The 20,000-nt window shown below is 40.8% G+C and overlaps 1 protein-coding gene across 12 annotated transcripts in view; it reads left to right on the top strand.

The window, feature by feature from the left end:
* The window catches only part of msi2b (musashi RNA-binding protein 2b), a 235,194-nt gene that overhangs the window by 120,223 nt on the left and 94,971 nt on the right, over positions 1-20,000 (top strand). For all 12 annotated transcript variants that reach the window (XM_060887826.1, XM_060887830.1, XM_060887829.1 and 9 more), the window contains exon 7: positions 6,140-6,188. In XM_060887826.1, coding sequence (XP_060743809.1) covers positions 6,140-6,188 — 49 coding nt within the window. The remainder of the gene's footprint in view (positions 1-6,139; positions 6,189-20,000) is intronic.

Here is a 20,000-nt window from a genome sequence, read left to right as displayed (position 1 = left end):
AATATCTGTGTTACAAAAAGACTCAAAATAAATAGAGTCACAAAAAGCAGTATTTAAATGTCAAATAAAAGAAATTAAAAATAAATTGGAATCAGTTGTGCAGAACAGGGGAAAAATAAATAGATAAATATATCAGAATGATGATATAAATATGAATATGGTGAATTTGTACACACACACACACACACACACACACACATTTTAAATGGAATTGAAATGATATTCACATAGCACAAGATCTTAGGAACAAGCAGCTGAATGTTTTTAGGATATCTACAGAATTATTATTTTAAGCAGCAGTTGAATTGATTAGATTTTGGAATTGATCTAATCAGGGTCAAGGTCACAACAAGGTCAAAGTCTGAAATTAGGTTTCTTCAGATAGCTTCTTTTCTGTTTGAACTGTATCTGAAGACATCAGATGAAGAGCAGTGGACTTGTTGTCTGAGGAGACGCCCCTGATGATGTCCTAGTGCAGTGGAAAGCCACCACTGAATTTACTCCACTCTCATCCTTTAATCTCTTCACTAGACATTTGCTTATGAGGGATTCATCAAAACCAAGGATTATTTTAGGAAAGGAATAAACTGATTGATTTTTCAGTAAAAAAAGAATGAAGAATGAGTAAGAGACAGAGGAAAGGGTCATAGGCTGCAGGGTGTGTGCGGGAGGTACAGCAGTAGGTTGTGTGCCAGCAGTCACTTCCAATTCCGTTATGCAAATAAATATCTCCCCTCGTCCACTCCGGCCCCCGAGCCAACGGAGGCTTGCCTTTGAATATCCATTTCCACCTCAGTCCTGTTGTGTTTGTTCGGTGTGTGTTTATTTGCACTGACACACACAAACCTATCCTCCCTATACCCACACACCCATTCACACACCCACTCACACATACACACTCACACACACACACACAACCACTCACACACAACACACATTCGTCATAAAAACACACACTCACTCAAACACACCTATCCTCCATATACCCACAAATACACACACCCACACAGCAGACACACACACTCACACACATTCGCCCCAACACACACAGGCACCCACTCACTCCTATCACATATCCCCCGTATACCCACCCACCCATCCACACACAAACACACACACAAACATTTTCTGTGTGTGTGTTTGTGTGAGTGTTTTGTACAGGCTTCTTTAATAAAAAACCCTTTCCTTTATTTCAAACTGTTCTTCCGATTCTCCTCTCTGTACATTAGTCTTCAGTTTCACCTGCTCCTTATGCAGCACACACATAATCAGCGTTGCTAAACTGCCATCACTCTACAGAAACTCATCGGAAAAATAAAAATGCTCCCTGTCTTAGAGCATATGGCTGTGTTTGGCCCTCGATAAATAATTTAAAAAAGTCTGATTAAATTTTTGAGGAATTCTACCTTCTGCCCTACGTCCGTCTTTGTTTGTCTGACACGTGGAAAAGAGGAGAAAATGAGGGTCGCATGTTTTCCTCTGCACTCCGATGGAGGTTTAGCGTGTGCATGGGTGGCAGAGCGCCGCTTTCTCTCTCTCCCGTGGCCATGTGAATTTAAGCCTTGGATTGCCTTTGCGTTTATCGGCTGTGTGTAAACACGTTTCCAGTGCTGACTGTGGAAGGTATTCCCTTCTGTATCCCTGCTGATACATGGCAGTTAATGAAAAAAGTGGTCCAGCTAAATTTCCAATTAGATTGCTTACTTAAAGGAGATCAGACAGTCAGATACAGTAAGTTTGCTAAGGCAGTGGTGAGGAATCTTACACGAGTGACACACGACTCTGGCTGTTTAGCTCTCTGTTATAGAGACAGATTTCCTCGATTTATTTAGCAATACTCAGTCAGACACGCTTTTCATCTTTTTGGCAGATATAGTGCTGAAGGTCACAGTTCGCGTCTAAATAATTTGAGCATTTGTTATTGTTTTATATTTTATACGAGCACTTTCTTGGTTCACACTTTGCCTGGACTCAGTTTTACCTCATAACAGTCCAACACCGAGAGCCCATAAAGGCCGGTGTCTCTGAGGGGGGAAACGCTTAGCCCCCTGCTAATAAGAGACATAAATTTCAGCCTGAGAGAAACCTCAGTTTCACAAACTACATTTAAAGGCGGTTTTATTGCTGCTCTGGCAGGCCTGCCACGTCTTTGTCTGCTATAAAAGAGGCATTATGATGGGGCTTAGCCACGGTGCCCCATCATATGCTATGTATTAATCAACAGCCAAGGTGCCGCCTGTTCGGTCAATTAATGGTAATTGGGTTTAATGGTGAGGTAGCTTGACCACCATAGGCGCTTTTAATGGTGTTGACTATGGAGTGTGTGAACAGTCGGGCTTTCCTCTATCGCTGCCTTCTACCTCTACCGTCTTCTCTTTTGATTTTTCCTCTGCACAAAACTCTGCTAATTAATTCCTCACCACATCTCTGCACTGTAAGAGATCTCAGCACGACGCCTGGTGCAAATGCTGACTAAAGTGGTGTTCCGCATCGATCGGCGTGCAGCAGGCTCGGACTCTGACCCCCTCTGAGCTGTGAGCAAAGGCACAACAGCTAACAAGTAAAGGTCAGGGCCATTTCCAATGCGAGCCCAACATTTCTGCTAGCCACATTAGCATCAGGTAAACACCAAAGAGGCCTTTCCCTGACTCGTTGGTTAACAGACACGCTCTCCAAGAATCTTTTTTTTCCTCTGTTTTTTTTCTTCTTCTTGTCTTCTCAGTATACAGAAAGCTCTTATCTGTTCGAAGTGCTCAGCCCCCTACATACCGAGGAGACGCTCTTTATCCTTTAGGCCTTTCTCTTATACAGGGCAGAGATTAGACACTGCATAAGCTTTGTGAGAGCGTGTGTGTGTGTCTATATGTGTGTGTGCAAGAAAGCTTTTATCCTACAATCTACTGGATGCTGGAAGGCGGAGTTCATCTTAGACGAATGGCTCTTGGCGATCTTAGGGCCGCAGCAGAGGAAGAAACGTGCGTGATATGTCCTTCCCTGTGTATGTGAAGGTATTGTGTATGAATAATCATGTGCCTGGGAAGCTGAGTAGAAAGATCAGAACGCTGTAATATCTTCTGACTTTAATTGCCTAATTTTGAAGCTGATTGTTTGACTTTCAGTATGAGAAAGGATTTGAATAAATGCATGATATTTGTCATCGTATGTCTGCATTATTTTATGTATCATTATAGAAAATGGAATAAATGACAGCGGTATTGTAGCGTATTGGACAGATTTGATCTTACAGCTCTATGATGCTGAGCTCTGGTTGCTTCCTGTACATGTTCTCCCATGTCCTCTGTGTTCTCCAGTGTGCTCCCACCTCCCTTAAACCTATAAGAAGGTGGAATGGGTAAGCTGAATTGCCTCTAGTACCCCTTTTCCACCAAAAAGAACCGGGTGCTGGTTCTGAGCTAGCACTGGTGCTGGTTCAAAGTTGGTTCCACTGGCGAACCTTCTAAGAACCGGTTTGCCTTTAAACCGGCTAGAGAGCCGTCACAGAGCCGAGTCTGAGGTCATTGTATACGTGTCACGTTTCCCAGCAACGTTAGCGCAGCAGCGGCAAACACAAACACAACATCAACAATGGCGGATGTTGCTTTACTGTTAATGCTCATGGCTTTGTGAACCTACATTGGCATCCAAACGCGGTTAATCCAATGTGTACGTGCAGCTCCATGTAATCTGTATAAACAGAGGTTGTAATTGTGAAAGTACATAACGTTTTTTATCATTAACACAGAAAAAAGTTAGCCTCGCCCCCAGCCCCTGACACAAGCGGTTCTTAAGTCTAGACCAGCAACGTTTTGGTGCTACTTAAGAACCACCTTTCTTGGTTCAGAGCCGGTGCTTTGGCTGTCGAAAAAGAGTTCTACATTAGGCTCTGGCTCCGAACCAGCACTCAAACTGCCTCGGTGGAAAAGGGGCACAGGTGTGAACGTGTGTTTGTGTGTGTGTGTGTGTGTGTGTGTATGTACATGAGATAGGCATCCCTTGCTATGTGTATTCTAGAGATAGGCTCTGGACCAAACGCAACCCTGACCAGGATAAAGCTCTTACAGAAGATGAATGAATATGATAAATTAACAAAATGTCCTAACAGTAGTAATGTGTCATATTCTGGATAGAATGATACTAGAATGAGCAGTTCTAAGCCATTACCTTGTTGATTGACCATAGTGATGGTAAGCTATTTAAGATGTAGCCTGACTTTGGAATCTTCAAATATTTGATGAGATCTTCGAGTTCAATATATAACATGCACATTACCACCATATGTACATTAATGAATTATTCTCACTAATATTCAAAGAAATGGAGTTCTATCTTTTAGTTTTATCGAAACTTTGTCGATCGAGTTCTGCTTTTAATTGTTTTTTTGTTGTCGTTTTATTTTTTTAAATCACATTTGACAAAGCTGCTCTGTGGCCTGTGTCGCCATACCTCACTTAACCGCTGCACTTCTAGAAAAACCGAAGCTTACTTTTAACAGACTAAACTTGTGCATCTATATGTGTGTTGTGCTGTTTGACAGCATGTCGGAGCAGGTAAACACACACACAGGAGACGGAAATCCACAGTGCTTGCTGTAATATTTGTTTGCACTGATATTGTGCCAGTGACACTTGATACAGTGTTCCTCAGAACATGAACTAGAGAGAGAGAGAGAGAGAGAAAAAGAAAGGGATAGAGAGACACACACTGTGCACATTATAGAGACCGACACTTAAATAAGAAGCCGGATCTGACTCTGTCTTTCCCCATCTGGCATCAGTGCAGCCCGAGTCACAGGTATCTTCTTTCACTTTGCACAAACCAGGACACAGCTTGCTCTGGGTTCGTTACCTAGCGACTGCCACCGAGGGCAGTATGCTAAAGGAGCGTACACCCTCACATCATGGCATTTCTTTAAATGTGGACCTGCCGGGCTGTGGGAGTCTTAAGATCCAAGCAGGGAGTCTGTTCTTAGGCCTAGTTTGTCACATAACAAAAATGGGGTAGAAGTGAAGAGTCTAGTTTCGGGGTCGTTTCTGAGTCATATGAGGCTTTTCTGGTCTGTAGAGCAGGTTTAATGTGATAGACTAGCATAAATATGCATTAGTGCGGTAGTCACACTCGTCTTCTGCAGTGGAGGATAACAGTTCTCATCAGTCTGAGTGTGTGTGCCAGTCAGAGTGACTCTTATTGGGGATGATTGAGGCTGATGAGGCGCATTAAGCCTGGCAGCTTCACTCTTTGTTATGCCGCTGATTGACGGCTCTGTGAGCAGGTGTTTGCTTCTGCATCCTCTGCTTTAGGGTTACTCTTCTCACAAGGCTGCAGGCGGGACCTCGGCATCCATTTTAATACGAATTTTTGTGTGTTTGTCGTGGTCACTGTGTGTGGAGTGTCCTGCGATCAGATCCCTGCGGGATTCAGACTGCTCAGAAGCATTAAGTGTTTAGTCAGGCGTGTGTGTGAGCAGGTATGAGCCAGGGTGTTGTAGGCATGTCAGAATTCATTTCTTTGGTCAGATTTTCATATTCACACATTGAATTCCAAAATATTCAATCTCAAATGCCAATCGTTACAGCAGTGCGGTGCATGCAGTCATGCAGATACAAGTCAAGAGCGTCTTCTAATGTTCACAGGTGAAGATTAGAAAATAACCTGTGACCACTGTAACCTGTTCTAGACTGACAAAAGTGGGCTCTTCGTGTTTTAGCTCAAGGTTTAACATGATGCGGACGATGTTCAAGGTTCTTTGTGATCTGTGTCAGATGATTTTGACTGAATGATTATGACTTACAGAATGATTATTTGACTTACTGTTGCCTTCCTGTCAGCTTGAACCAGTCCAGTTTGTTTTTCGCAACATTTTGTGGTCATGGTCAAATTCACACAGGTTATATTGTTCCACATTTTAGTGTTTGGTGTGAACTTTAACTGATGTGCTTGATGTGTCGCTGCATGTTTTTTGTGAATTACACTGCTTACATATGATTGACTGACTGACTGAACAACCTCAGGAATTGATGTTCCTATTAAAGTGGCCAGTTAGAGTATTTTGAATAGAAAGCCTCTGGAATGATTTTTTGTTTTTGTGTAGATTTTTCTTTTTAGATTTCACACACTAATCCTTTTTTCTCTGTTCTTTTAGGTAGAGGATGCCATGCTTATGTTTGATAAAACTACAAATAGGCATAGAGGTAAGTGATTATGTGTGTGTGTGTGTGTGTGTGTGTGTGTGTGTGTGTGTGTGTCTGTGTGTGTGTGCGCACAGGCAGTACCAGTCAAATTGAATGTAGGTAAAAATTAATTGAAGTATTCACAGAAAAGACATTTTGATGTAAAGGTTTATGCTTGGAAAGTGTTTCTAAGAAAAACATAAATAGTTCATTTGATGCCGACGCATGAATGTATTTCAAAACAAGCAGGTTTCATTTATCACACAAGGAAAACTGCAAACTAATGCTTAGTATATGAGAGGACTGCACGGCCCTTGAAGAAAGCAGATGGCTCATCCTGAATCTGCTTGAGCAAAAGCCAAGAGTGTGCCGTGTGCAGTGTTTCACCAAATCGACTCTCAGAGGATCTACAATTCTATAGGCTTTGATTTGATTAACACTTTTGTATCACTGAATAATAAAATACTGTAAACTGTTGAATTATGTATCGCGTGGTTTCAATACCACGTTAAGAATGCCGAAAAGAAAACCCTTTTTAAACTAGGAAACATTTGACTGCTACTGAATGTGTGTTTTCGTGCTTTGTGCATGCTATCATCATGTCCCATGTCCTTGTGTTTTGCTTAGCTTGTAACTCCTGGCTCTATTTTACACACACTGAAGCTAGTTTTATCCCCTAAGAATACTTTGTACACTATGCTACATTATAGCATTATATCTTCAAGGACATGTGGCCCTCAAGGTTAAGGCTAATGTGGCTTAATAAAAGCTTGGTGTGCTCACTGTAACCAATCAATCGCCTCTATTTGATTATCTCGACATTTACCTGCACATGTACAGGAAGGAATGTTTTCTCGGCCCGGTACACTCATGCCTACAGGCCTCAGTAATCTACAATCCCTTCTCTTACGACTCCACTTTAGCTTATTGGCCACCCATGCTATATATCTGTATTTTCTCCAGAGGAATGAGCAGGCCAGAGATGTGTGTTGGAATGACTGTTAATTAGTTTAAAGTGCTGTGTACTTTTGGAGTGTCCAAAGGACGGCGTGTCTTCATGTTGTTTTTCTTCCCACTTTTGTCAGTCTTCAAGGAGGAGGCTGACTTCAGAGTTACTGTACAGAGTTGGCAGTATGTAACAAGACTGAAAACACTAGAATGGCTTTAGTTCTTTATTAAAAGTTTAGAAACAATAAGCCATAACATTAAAATCACCTATTGTGTAGGTCCCCAAACAGCGCTGACTCATCAAGGCATGGACTTCAGATCTTTTATGGATCAAAGTGTTTGTCCAGCACATCCCACAGATGCTCAATTGAATTGAGATCTGGGGAATTTGGAGACCAAGTCAACACCTTGAACTCTCATCATGGTCCTCAAACCATTCCTAAACATTTTTTTGCAGTGTTGCAGTGAGCGTTCTGTTGCCATGTCCTTCAAAGGAAAACACGTACACAAACCTGACTATCCACATGATGTTAAAGAAGAAGTGATTCAATCATACCAGGCCACCTTCTTCCATTGCTTCATGGTCCATTTCTGATGCTCACATATGTATTGTAGGTGCTTTGGGTGATTAACAGGGGTCAGTATCAGCACTCTGACCAGTCTGAAGCTGTACAGCATAATACACAGCAAGCTGTGATGCACTGTTTCCTGACACCTTTCTATCATAGCTAGCATTAACTCTTTCAGCAATTTAAGCCATAGTAGCTCGTCTCTGGGATCAGACAAGACAGGCTAGCCTTCACTTCCCACGCACTTCAGTGAGTACTTTGTGCCCATGACCAAGTCACCAGTTGTCCACTTTTGGGCCACGTTTGGTCGGTACTAACCACTATGTACCGGAAACTCCTCACAAGACCTGTCAAAGCTGCTCAGATCCTTATGCTTGCCCATTTTTCCTGCTTCAAACACATCAACTTCTAGAACTGATTGTTCACTTGCTGCTGAATATACCCCAAATCTTGACAGGTGGCATTATAAAGAGATACTCAATGCTATTCAATTCACCCTTACAGTACCTGTCAGTGGTTTTAAAGTTATGGCTGATTGGTGTATATTGGTGTATTCCAAAAACTTCACCAAACTTTTGCCAGAAAGAAACTGTACAGAATGTCTTTGTATGCATTTACATTAACATTTTCTTTTACTGAAACTTAGAAGCCCAATATGTTTCAACCTGACAGTATCCCTGTGCACAAAGGAAGGTCCAGAAGGACAAGAATTGGTGTGATGGTTACAGGTAGTGTAGTAGTATGGGTATAAACAGTAGTGTTTGTGACAGTTGACCCTTGTTGGGGCAGTGGTAGCTCAAATGGTAATGGCTCTGGGCTGTTAATAGGATGGTAAGGTTCCAAGCTCCAGTACTACCAAACTGCCACTGTTGGGCTCCTGAGTATGGCCCTTAATCCTCTCTGCTTCAGGGGTGCTGTATCATGGCTGACCCTGTGCCCTGACTCCAACTTCCAAAAATTGGATATGGGAAGAAAGAATTTCCCTGTGTTCTAATGTATGTGTGAGGATAATAACATCTTCTAGAATAAACCTTGTGTACATAGGCCTATGTCAGTCATCATACAGAGCTTAGGTTGGCTGCATGTAGTGCTGTGAAGCACAAACACATGTAGCCTGTCAGAAGTCTTTGACAGTTGACTCGGTGAGAGCCTTTCTAAATGTGTTTGAAGTTTATGTCAGTTGTAATAAAGAGCTTATGTAGGTAGTATATAGTCAAGCCCCAGCGGGTTCAAGCCCTAGCACTGCCAAGCTGCCACTCTTGGGCCCTTTAGTAAGGCCCTTAACTATATATAGCAACATGGTACTTGAGTGTTCATATGAATTTGGGGGCATGAAAGCCTTTTTTATCGCCACAAATACATTACAGCACAGTGGAATTCTTTTCTTCGCATATTCCAACTGAGAAGGTTGGGGTCGGAACGCAGGGGCATGATACAGCGCTCCTGGAGCAAGTCCATTAACCCACCCGACTCCAGGGGCACTATATCATAGTGTATCATGTTTTATAGCGATACCAGTCCTTAGTAGTAGATGTTGGCTGCTTATATGTCTCTGTGTAATATTTATATAGTGTCTTTAGAAAAGCTGTGTTCAGGAAAAGCGTCAGAATATCTGAGCTTTACTTAAAAAACAAAATGTGGGTGTTTAATCACAAAAGGATGTTTTTTTTCACTGTTTAACATTTAGTTGTTGGAAAAAAACCCAGCACACATCTAAATGTCAAGTTCAAGTTCATCTTGTAACACAGTGTGAACAAAGCAAAGCTCTGCTGCATCTTTATGACTTTTGGCTGTTATTAAATGCAGATGAGTGTCAAATGAGAAGTGAGATTTACGGAGTGCTGTACAAACACTCTCCACTTTCCTACTCTCCATCCTTGGTAGGAAACCCCAGTGGCTCTTCGTCTTCTTCTGCCTCCTCACGAGCTTGCATGCTCTACTCTTATAAATACTCCCATTGGGGCTGGTGTGCGTATGTGTATGGGACCAGCAGGCAGAGCTGGAGAGCAGGAGTGGACGACCCAGTCATGGCAAGGGTGAAGGGCTTGTTTAACCTTGGACACTGATCGAACCATAAGGGTGTGTGTGTGTGTGTGTGTGTGTGTGTGTGTGTGTGTGTGTTTGTGTGTGTGACATTTTGCTTCATTTTGCGTCGCTTATCGTTGATCTGAGAAGCAGGAGTGTGGTGGGTCGGAAGTGAGACTCCTTGCTATTCGGCATTCAGCTGGTAAACACCAAGTGCAGACAATGCAGGAGGAGATGAGCTGCTTCCATTACAGATCCTCGTGTGCCACATCACCGCCTTCGGATATGGTTTACTTTTTATACTTGGCATTTGGAATATGTGCGATTGTCTCTTTGTTTAGCTGCTGCTTCACCCTCGTTAAATTCCCCCTTCGTTAGCCCTGGCAGCTAAACGAGGTTCTGTAAGGTCACCGTTTTTAATAGGCTCTCAGCAATTACTGCATGTGGCTGAAGCCTCCAGTGAATTAACCAGCCAACTGGACTATAGTGGTGGTGGTGGGGGGCTGAGAGCCAATAAAACTAGTGTTTGAAGATTACGCTTAAATGGATGTTTAGTTTGTTTTCCTGCAGGTAAACAGAGCATTGATGGGGAGAGAGAATAATAAGAGAATAATAAGAATTGAAACGCAGGAAAGAGTTATATTCTCACATTAGTGCACTATGACTCTTTAGTTATGATTCTTAAAGTAAGAGAGAGAGAGAGAGAGAGGGAGAGAGAGAGAGAGAGAGAGAGCTAGGCACTCTCTAATCCTCAGCAGCCTCTCTGTCTGCTACACAGCTATTCAACATTGTCCTTCAGGTCCGAGGTTACAGACAAGCCAACTGCTAAAAGGCTGTTTCTCCGTGTGCCCTCTCTCTCTCTCTGTTTCCTCCTGTGAAAGAACATCGGATCGAGCCAAGGTCTCACACAGTGAGTGAGAGAGAGAATGACAGGGTCTGATATGAAGCCAGGCGCTTCATTTTGCAGTGTGTTTTATACAAGCTCCTGACTGGTGGCTAAAGTCGGCGGTAGATGTACACCCACGCCCAGTGTCACACTCCTGCTGGGTTCTGCCGAGGCATCTACAGACACGCTGTTAATTCAAAATGAAAACATAAACTTCCCTTTTATCCTCTATCTCTTGAATATGTCTTGCTGGTACACCTTCTTGCATTTTTCCCAGCTGTTTCATTGACTCTAGCGTGATTACGCTTACATCTGTGTTTCATTCAAAAAAGTTATTAGGCCGTAATAAATCTGATGCACCTCGAAACAATTCTTAAACTTTTTTAATACTAGCCTGGATTTGCAGTCTGCGGGCGGAATGGAAACCGGCCATTTATCAGATATGTTCATTCAGTATAAACAAATGAATTATTGCCGCAAGTCTGATATAACATTAGTCAGGATATTGTTGGCTGTGTTAGGATAACCTTACACAGATTATTAGTGTTCAATGATAACACCTTCAGAGAACAGAAATGAGGTTGATGTCAGCATTTACTCTGAATATATAAACATTTGCAAGTTTTCTATGAATATATTGCCCTTAGTAGGCTAGGGAAAAAGTCTTAAAGCCCCGAGTGTCTCCTGAATATGAAATGAGTCGGAACCACCACCGCGAGCATGACATGACAAAGAAACAAAACAAAACCTCTGCTAAAAAGAGTTATACACATTAACACGACTCGATTCACATTAGCACCGATTCATTTGTCCGATTTTACAGAAACAAGCCAAATCTATCTAAATATGCAAGTGTGTGCATGAGAGCCATCTATAACTATGTCTGATTATCTTCCCTAAAAGTGTTCTTGAAAGTGTCCTAAAAGTGTAAACTGAAGATGTTGTACTTTATTTACAAGTGTGCTATTTGGACAGCCAATTTATTATGAAGCAAAGATAGAAATGATATTATTTATCTTCGTAATTATTATTTAAACTCCTCAATAACAGTAGAGAAAGCTCACAAACCCTATATCACCATCCCAGCATGTGGAGTGTGAGTGTGTGTGAGTGTGTGTGCTTGCTGGAGGGATGACTGCATGATGATGATGATGATGATGATGATGATGATGATGATGATAGATGTCAGAAACTTCCAGTGAAGTCACCTGGAGCCAGGAGTTTTATTACTGAGGAAGTTTGGAGAAGTACTGAACAGAGAGTAGCTCAGGAATTATTCTACTGCACTGCACTTCTTCTGTGTCTTCTTCTTCTTTTTTCTTCTTCTTCTTCTTCTTCTTCTTCTTCTTCTTCTTCTTCTTCTTCTTCGGTGTACGTAATCCAACATGACATGATTTAACAGCTAAGAAATATAACATTATATATTTAATTCAATAATGAAATACTGTAAACAATCGAAGTGTCTGGTGGTAAAATCCACCAAGGTGCAGGATGTTATTTGGAACTTCATTCTACCTTCCATCAAGAATCAAATCATTCCTCAATGCCGATTATCGTTTTCTGATCAAGCCACTAATTCACTCATGTGTTTAGGATCATTGCCATGTGCCATTGGTCTAACCTTTGTTTATGTATAATAGATAAAACGTGGTTTATTTATTATTGTAACTGGAAGACTAGGTCACATTTTGGAAGGCAATCATGCAGACACCCTGATAATATGAGGTTTTTCTGGCATGCTAATGTAATAATGTGTGTGTGTGTGTGTGTGTGTGTGTGTGCGCGTGTGCATGTGTGTGCACTCATGTGATTGCTCTACATAATTTGACATCCTGCACAAGCCATGAATGGATTTCCACACCTGTAAATATTTCAGCATCAGCTAATAATGAATGATGTGTTGAAATCCAGTGAAAGAGTGCTGTCTGTTTCTAGTGAAGGAAGCAGCGTGAGAGAGAGAGTGAGAGAGAGAGAGAGAGAGAGAGAGAGAGAGAGAGTGGAATTTAAAAATCAATCTAAAAAAGTTCAAAGAAATAGAAATTGTGTCTTAGGAAGGAACTGAAGAGTATTCATTATTTATGTAGTAGATATGAACTGGACTTTGTGGGTTTTTTACAGGAAGCTATTGAAACATCAGAATCCATTCATGTATCAGGAATCATGTTAAATAGTTTTAAGCCGTGAAATTCTTCTAAAGATTGTAGCACTAAAAGTCATTCTGTTTTGCATGACTGTGTAAAGCTTATAGATTAGCACGGTACAGATAAAACAGGATGCTGCCAGAAAATGATTTGACTTGTGAAGGTCAGTCTGTTGTTTATGGACGCGCAGAGGTTTACTGTGCTTTAGGACGTTTCACAGTCGGATGTTTCCTTTTTGACTATAGGAACTTTACTGTAGGTACAGGACGTTTTGTCTGTAGTATGTTCCTTTTATAAACAGGAAGTTGTTATGTGACAGTATGGTGTTTCCTGTAGATGCTGAATGTTGTTTTCTGACAATAAGACATGTCCTGTAGATGCAGGAGGTTGTTTTTTGACAATAAGACATGTCCTGTAGATGCAGGAGGTTGTTTCTTTTGACAATAAGACATGTCCTGTAGATGCAGACGGTTGTATTTTGACAATAAGACATGTCCTGTAGATGCAGACGGTTGTATTTTGACAATAAGACATGTCCTGTAGATGCAGACGGTTGTATTTTGACAATAAGACATGTCCTGTAGATGCAGGAGGTTGTTTTTTGACAGTAAGACGTTTCCTGTAGATGCAGGAGGTTGTTTTCTGACAATAAGACATGTCCTGTAGATGCAGGAGGTTGTTTTCTGACAATAAGACATGTCCTGTAGATGCAGGAGGTTGTTTTCTGACAATAAGACATGTCCTGTAGATGCAGGAGGTTGTTTTTTTTTACAATAAGACATGTCCTGTAGATGCAGGAGGTTGTTTTTTGACAATAAGACATGTCCTGTAGATGCAGGAGGTTGTTTTTTGACAATAAGACATGTCCTGTAGATGCAGGAGGTTGTTTTTTGACAATAAGACATGTCCTGTAGATGCAGGAGGCTGTTTTTTGACAAAAAGACATGTCCTGTAGATGCAGGAGGTTGTTTTTTTGACAATAAGACATGTCCTGTAGATGCAGGAGGTTGGTTTTTTGACAATAAGACATGTCCAGTAAGACATTTCCTGTAGATGCAAGAGGTTGTTTTTTGACAGTAAGACGTTTCCTGTAGATGCAAGAGGTTGTTTTTTGACAGTAAGACGTTTCCTGTAGATGCATGAGGTTGTTTTTGTGACACATATTGGAGCAGAGACAGAGAGAGGAATTATTTTAATCTGCTTAGTGGGACTGGGCTGCTAGGGGACAGATCTATCACAGCTACCATCACAGCAAGGCCTGTCACTACAGCAGTGATTAAATTACTGTCTATACTTATGTGTGTGTTTTTAGAGAGTTATTCTGTTAAGAGCTTAGGTTGGTAATGCTTCTGCTTTGACGTGCACATTTCTTATCTACTGTGTCAAATGGAAAGCATTCGGGAGGAAAAGGTTCTGATTACTGAGACATTATTTCACTTCTAACACATTTAAGAAATACAGGAAGCCCTACTGTTTTAGGAGATAGATTACAATAGTTTAAGTTGCTAAGATTTATGCTGTAAGAAAGATGCTATTTTTCTCTCTAGTCACCACATTAAGACTGTTTAAGTTGTAAAGTGTCGGCGTCTGAAATGCAGTTCCCCTCTGTTTACTCTGATTACGGCATGATTATCAGACGCTCAGAACATGCTGAGAGTCGCTCTGATGGAGTGATTGAGCTGAAGAGGAGGCCTGGCAGGAAACGAACAGAAAGAATAATTCCTGTGTGAGCTCTCTTCTTTCACTTTCCTCTCGTCCTGACTTTTTTTCCTTCTCCCTCCTGATCTTTTTCACTTTTTTCCTTTTCACTCCCTCCCTCTCTCCAGCTCTCTGGTATCTGCTCGAGTCATGCTCTTGTAGAGAACACCATGCCCTTCACTCTCCAGCTCCCCCCGTCGGCAATTAGAGCTCGATTAGTCGCAGCACGGCAAAACATTTCACATTTTAGGCGCAGAGGAGGAGAGGAGGAATTGCTTGTTGTTCACTCCAGCTGACCTTGAAGGATCTCTGAGCATTTCTTGCCCTGTAATTTGAGTTTTATGTGAGCAGAGTAACAACTTCACAAATGGCTACTTAATGCTGAGTGTTTTAAACTAAGCCATAAACAGGCATTTAATGTTGCATAATATTGATATTAATTTTTATAATGCAGAATGTTTTTGTGTTCTGCTGGACTACATTATTACAGTGGCTCTATGGGTAGATAACACAGCGTGCGATTGTGTCATCGCTGCACACATGAAATCCTGGGACTGTATTCCGGCTTAAGAACGTGAGCTTGTACCAAGGGAATTATTCTCTAAAGCATCTTTTAAACATACTGTACATTTGACACTCTGCTGTAACATGGGGATGTTAAACACACGAGCGAGCTTTGCTCTTTTCAACTTTGCGACATCATGATTGTTGAAAGGAGACCTTTCAGGACTTTCATGATTTTACTGTCACAGAAATGAATGAAAATCATGGAAACCACATGATATTTGGAGAAACTTGTCATCACACGAATTCCAGCAAACCAAAGCCCCCTCAGGCATCAAACATGACTATGAGCTATCATAGAAAGTAATTACATTTGTCTTCACTGGTAAGCGTTTCAAAGAAGAATCCTGTGCTTACAATTTCACCAATTCAGGTAGTTTTCTGCAAAAAAGGCACAAAAATCTTTGCAAGTCACATCACAAATTTTGTAAAAAGCTGCAGCAAAATCAGTCATTTTTGGCCGCAACAGTCTAACAAACCTTTGTGAAAACTTGGAGAGAACGATTCATGTTTGTTAAAATTGTGTTGAAGCTGCGTGATATAAAAACAAATTTCATACACATGCATATGACTGAGTCAGGTTTTTTTTAATGCTTAGAAAGTGAGAAATACGTACCGAGTATTTAGACATTATGTAGAGAATAGATTCCTTTTTTGAATTTTGAAACTTATTTCTGCAAATACTTAAGTACAACAACAAAATAACTAGTGAGTTCATTCCAGCCCTGGCACACAAAGCTGTATTTGTTTCTGGGCTCTACTGTACCTAGAACAAGCTGTGAAACATGAAGGAACTATCTTCTAATCAGTTATCCTTAAGCTCTCCTTCCGTCCTTTCCAAGATATCCACTTTGTACTAATGTGAGCAAGACGTGTGACAATAATGTAGAGGAGGCAGTGTAAACAATATAAGCAGTGTTGATCCACAGAAGCTCCTTTAGATCACAAAAAGGTTAGCTGAGTTTGCTCTGGCCTTTCGCAGCATAATGGCAGCAATTTCCAGCAGCTTCCCATACAGCACACCTCTCTGTCAGAGATCCCTGAGTAAACCTAATTAGATATACCCTCACCTTTGCTGGCATGCCTTCAAAAAAGGGGGCTACAACATTCTCTCATGTTAGTGTTTAATATCCTCTCTGCTTATAAGAAGCTCTGGGTGGTGTCAGCAATTAGTGGGGAATGTCACCGGAGAAGATCTTTGGCTACATTTTCTGTTGTAGTGCCTTTTACATGAGAGGGTTTTAAGCTGTCAGTGCGGGTAAGAGGAAATACTGCATTAGGAACTTTGTAGTGAATGTCTCAGGTCTTGCAGGCTTAGACCCAACCATCCAACCAGTTTTCCATCCATCTATTCATCCATCCAGCCTTGCATGCATCTATCCATCCATCCATCCAGTCTTCCATCCATCTATCCATCCATCCATCCATCCATCCAGCCTTTCAGCCATACTTCCATCTATCCATCCATCCATCTTTCTATCCATGCATCCATCTGTACTTCCATCAAGCCTTCCATCCATCCATCCATCCATCCATTCATACATCAAGTCTTCCATCCATCCATTCAACCATTCATTCATCCAGCCTTCCATGCTTCATCTATCCATCCATCCATCCATCCATCCATCCATCCAGCCAGCCTTTCATTCTGCTTCGAGACAGTGTGAAATAAATTGAATCCATTCATCCATTAATCCATCAGTTTACATTTACATTTATGGCATTTGGGAGACAATCTTATCCAAAGTGACGTACAAAGTCTTTATCAATGAATACCTCAGCACAGGTTCACTAAGTCACAAACCTGGTCACAGATACCAGGCTTGGGAAGAGTCCATCCATCCATTCATCCATCCATCCATCCATCCATCCATCCATCCATCCATCCATCCATCTAGCCATCCATCCATCAATCCAATCATCTATCCATCTGTCCATCAATCTATCCAAGAGGCCACACATACACCTATTCATCTATCCACCCATGCAAACATACAGACATCATTTCATTAACCTGCCCAAAATATTAATATCATTTCATTAACCTGCCCCAACTTAACATTCTTTATGTTGTTCTTCATGTTGTAAATGAAATTAGAAAAGTAGCAACTGCTGCCTTCAGCAGTGAGCAGGAACTGGCAAATTCCCAGAAATCTGGTGTATGGGAGAACTTTGGCTTCCTGGTAAATTATGATTCTGATGGCCAGTGAGTTGTGAATCAAATATGTGCAAAATACACTAGAGATAATACTATAAACATGTCTGGCATCTTCTGTGTAAAGATCTAAAATTAGAAGAAAAAAAAACACAAAACAGCCTCAGATCCAACAATGTCACCAGCATGATGTAAAAATAAAGAGCACTCAGTAGTACTTACGACATTCCTAATGTTAGATAAACTATCAAAAATATACGGCTAAAATAATCTGCGGATACGATTGAGACGACACTGATTGAATCAATCGGTAAAGTGAAAAACGTAGGTCATAATGTTAATATTCCAATATACTGCTAATATCCTTCTGGCTTGACCCATGTATTTGGATGCCAACTACATATTGCACAAATAAGCATGTGATAATGTGTTGTGTTTATGAACACATATTCATTCACAGATGGTGTCTTTATTGCATCGTAGGTGCAGTTGATTGCTCCGATTGCATTTGGAAAAGGCGACGTTTGCTGCAAATTGTCTTTTGATGTTGGCCTGTTCATAGTGACTGTAAGGAAACTTGATGCATCTGGGTGGCATCCAAATTACACCATACCACACAGCCGATATAACATGACACAGCTCAGGAATTTGTGAGAGAAACAAGACTGATGAGTAGGGCTGGGCGATATGGCTGAAAACTGTGTCACGATATCAGTGTTTCTTATCGGTCGATATCGATAATTATTGATATTTTTTATGACCCAATTAAAATAACCAAGAGAAAAATATATTACATTTAAACATTTTTATTTTAAACTCAACCTTCCTCTGATCATAATCCCCTCAGTTATTAAGACAGAAATGTCAACAACCATGGAAAACTCAAATAATTAAAATGTAAACATAAGTCTAAAGTCACAATGAACACTTAACTATTATCTCTTAACATTTAAAGTGCAAAATGAAAGAAAATGTAAGTAAGGCTTAATAAAGTGTAATAAAATAGTGCAAAGTGTTAAATATAAACATAGAGAAACCTGAGAATTTAGTGCAATTTTAGTGCTATTGCATAATTTGCAGACAACATTAGTCTGACTACGGTCAGACTTATAATATCCAAAAAACTGCCATGCTGGCGAGCTGACTTTTCCTCTTTTATGTACAATTTCCTCACTCGCTGCGGCGCTCATTTTCTGCTTATCAGTCGCCGGTTACCTAAGAGGAATCCAGCAGACCAGCGGGAGACAACGATATGGCACAATCAAACATGATACTGTTACATGATTGGCTGTTAGCGTGTCACTCCCTACGTTGCTAGGTTACCAGAGAGTGAGTGACTTTGTTAATGTAACCAAACTTGCTTCGCAACCTCTGTTTTCTTCCAACAAAGAATAAAAAATATTGAACGTTTTATCGAACACATTTTTTATTGATATCGATCACGTGTCTATCGCGATACATATCGTTATCATTTTATCGCCCAGCCCTACTGATGAGGACATTCCTGCAGAAAGGCACTTCTTAGTTAGTCTCTGTTAAGCTACAGGGATGGTGCAGTTACATCTTACAGGACTTTTTCATCTCAAGATTGTTTCATTCATCCAAAGCAATGCACGTTTATTATGCTACCATACAACGATTCTCACTCACGGTGTTCTTCGGATGCGCTCCATAACCGTCACAACTCGGACCAGGACAAATATATTACTGACAATAAATGAATGAGTGAAGAATAAATGCATGTGGCTTCCTCCTCAACCTGTCCTCTAAGGCCACTATTGCACCAATTATTCAATTTGCTGAGTCAAAAATGATTTTTTTTTTCTTTGCCCTTTGGTTTTGCAAGGTTTTCCAGTCCACATAATATAATGAACCAAAAAAACCCACCACTAATTAAATTTATTGGAAAAGGTTTCATACATATTGACGAGGAAATCTACTCAGTGTCAGTTAGCCCTGATTAGAGTACTTAACCTTTTTCATGACTTTTCTTCGTTAATCATTACTGGTGTTCAGAGGATCACTTGTTAGTTTGTTGTTATGTCATGCTATAGACAAAAATGACAATAGGTCTTGGTAACGACACCAAAAAAGACTCAGGACATCATTTTGCTTTAGTTTAGCATCTCTGAAACTCATTTCCATTAAAGTTAATCCCAAACTAACTTCCTTTTGAAATCAATTGAAACAAATCCCATGGTTGCGAAGAGAAAAACTCCAACAGGAAATAAGCAGCCACCTCTAAATTTTCTATTTTGTGGAGAATTACTGACCTTTTTAAATGCTCCCAGTTTCTCGATTTGTAACCTTGAAAAGCTCTCGTCCCACATAGAGCAAATCCTGTATGAGCATAGCAGGGGAATGGAGCGGGAAGATACAACTACGCAGCATATCAGCATTCATAGAGTCCTGAACGATGCCTTTTCCAGAGGTTAAGCACTGCGGGGGTTTGCCACACGTGCTCGGAAAGGAGAAACGTGCACAATGATGCCGTAGAGTTTCATGCTTCAGATAACGTCCGCGGCGTTACGCAGCCTCGCTGTGAAACGCAAGCTTTTAGATTCATGTTGGATGGGTTTCTTTTCATGGGAGTGGATACACTTGTCTTAAAGGGCCTCATAAATCACTCAGTGACATTAATGGAGTAATAATCTATGCATTGTTAACCTGAAGACGTGCTTCCTTCTCATTTATGATCAATAATGTAGCCAAGCATGATTGCATTGTATAGCACAGGCCATGCAAAATAAGCAGTTTCATTACTGTGCGCAAACACAACGACTTTTATTTTGTAAATATGATTTGAATGACCTGCAATTACTAATTATTGTAGTTGACATGGACTGT

The sequence above is a fragment of the Tachysurus vachellii genome, chromosome 15 (assembly GCF_030014155.1).
Source record: "Tachysurus vachellii isolate PV-2020 chromosome 15, HZAU_Pvac_v1, whole genome shotgun sequence".
NCBI lineage: Eukaryota > Metazoa > Chordata > Actinopteri > Siluriformes > Bagridae > Tachysurus > Tachysurus vachellii.
The sequence above is the reverse complement of the archived record's forward strand: the minus strand, read 5'-3'. Positions and strand labels throughout refer to the sequence as shown.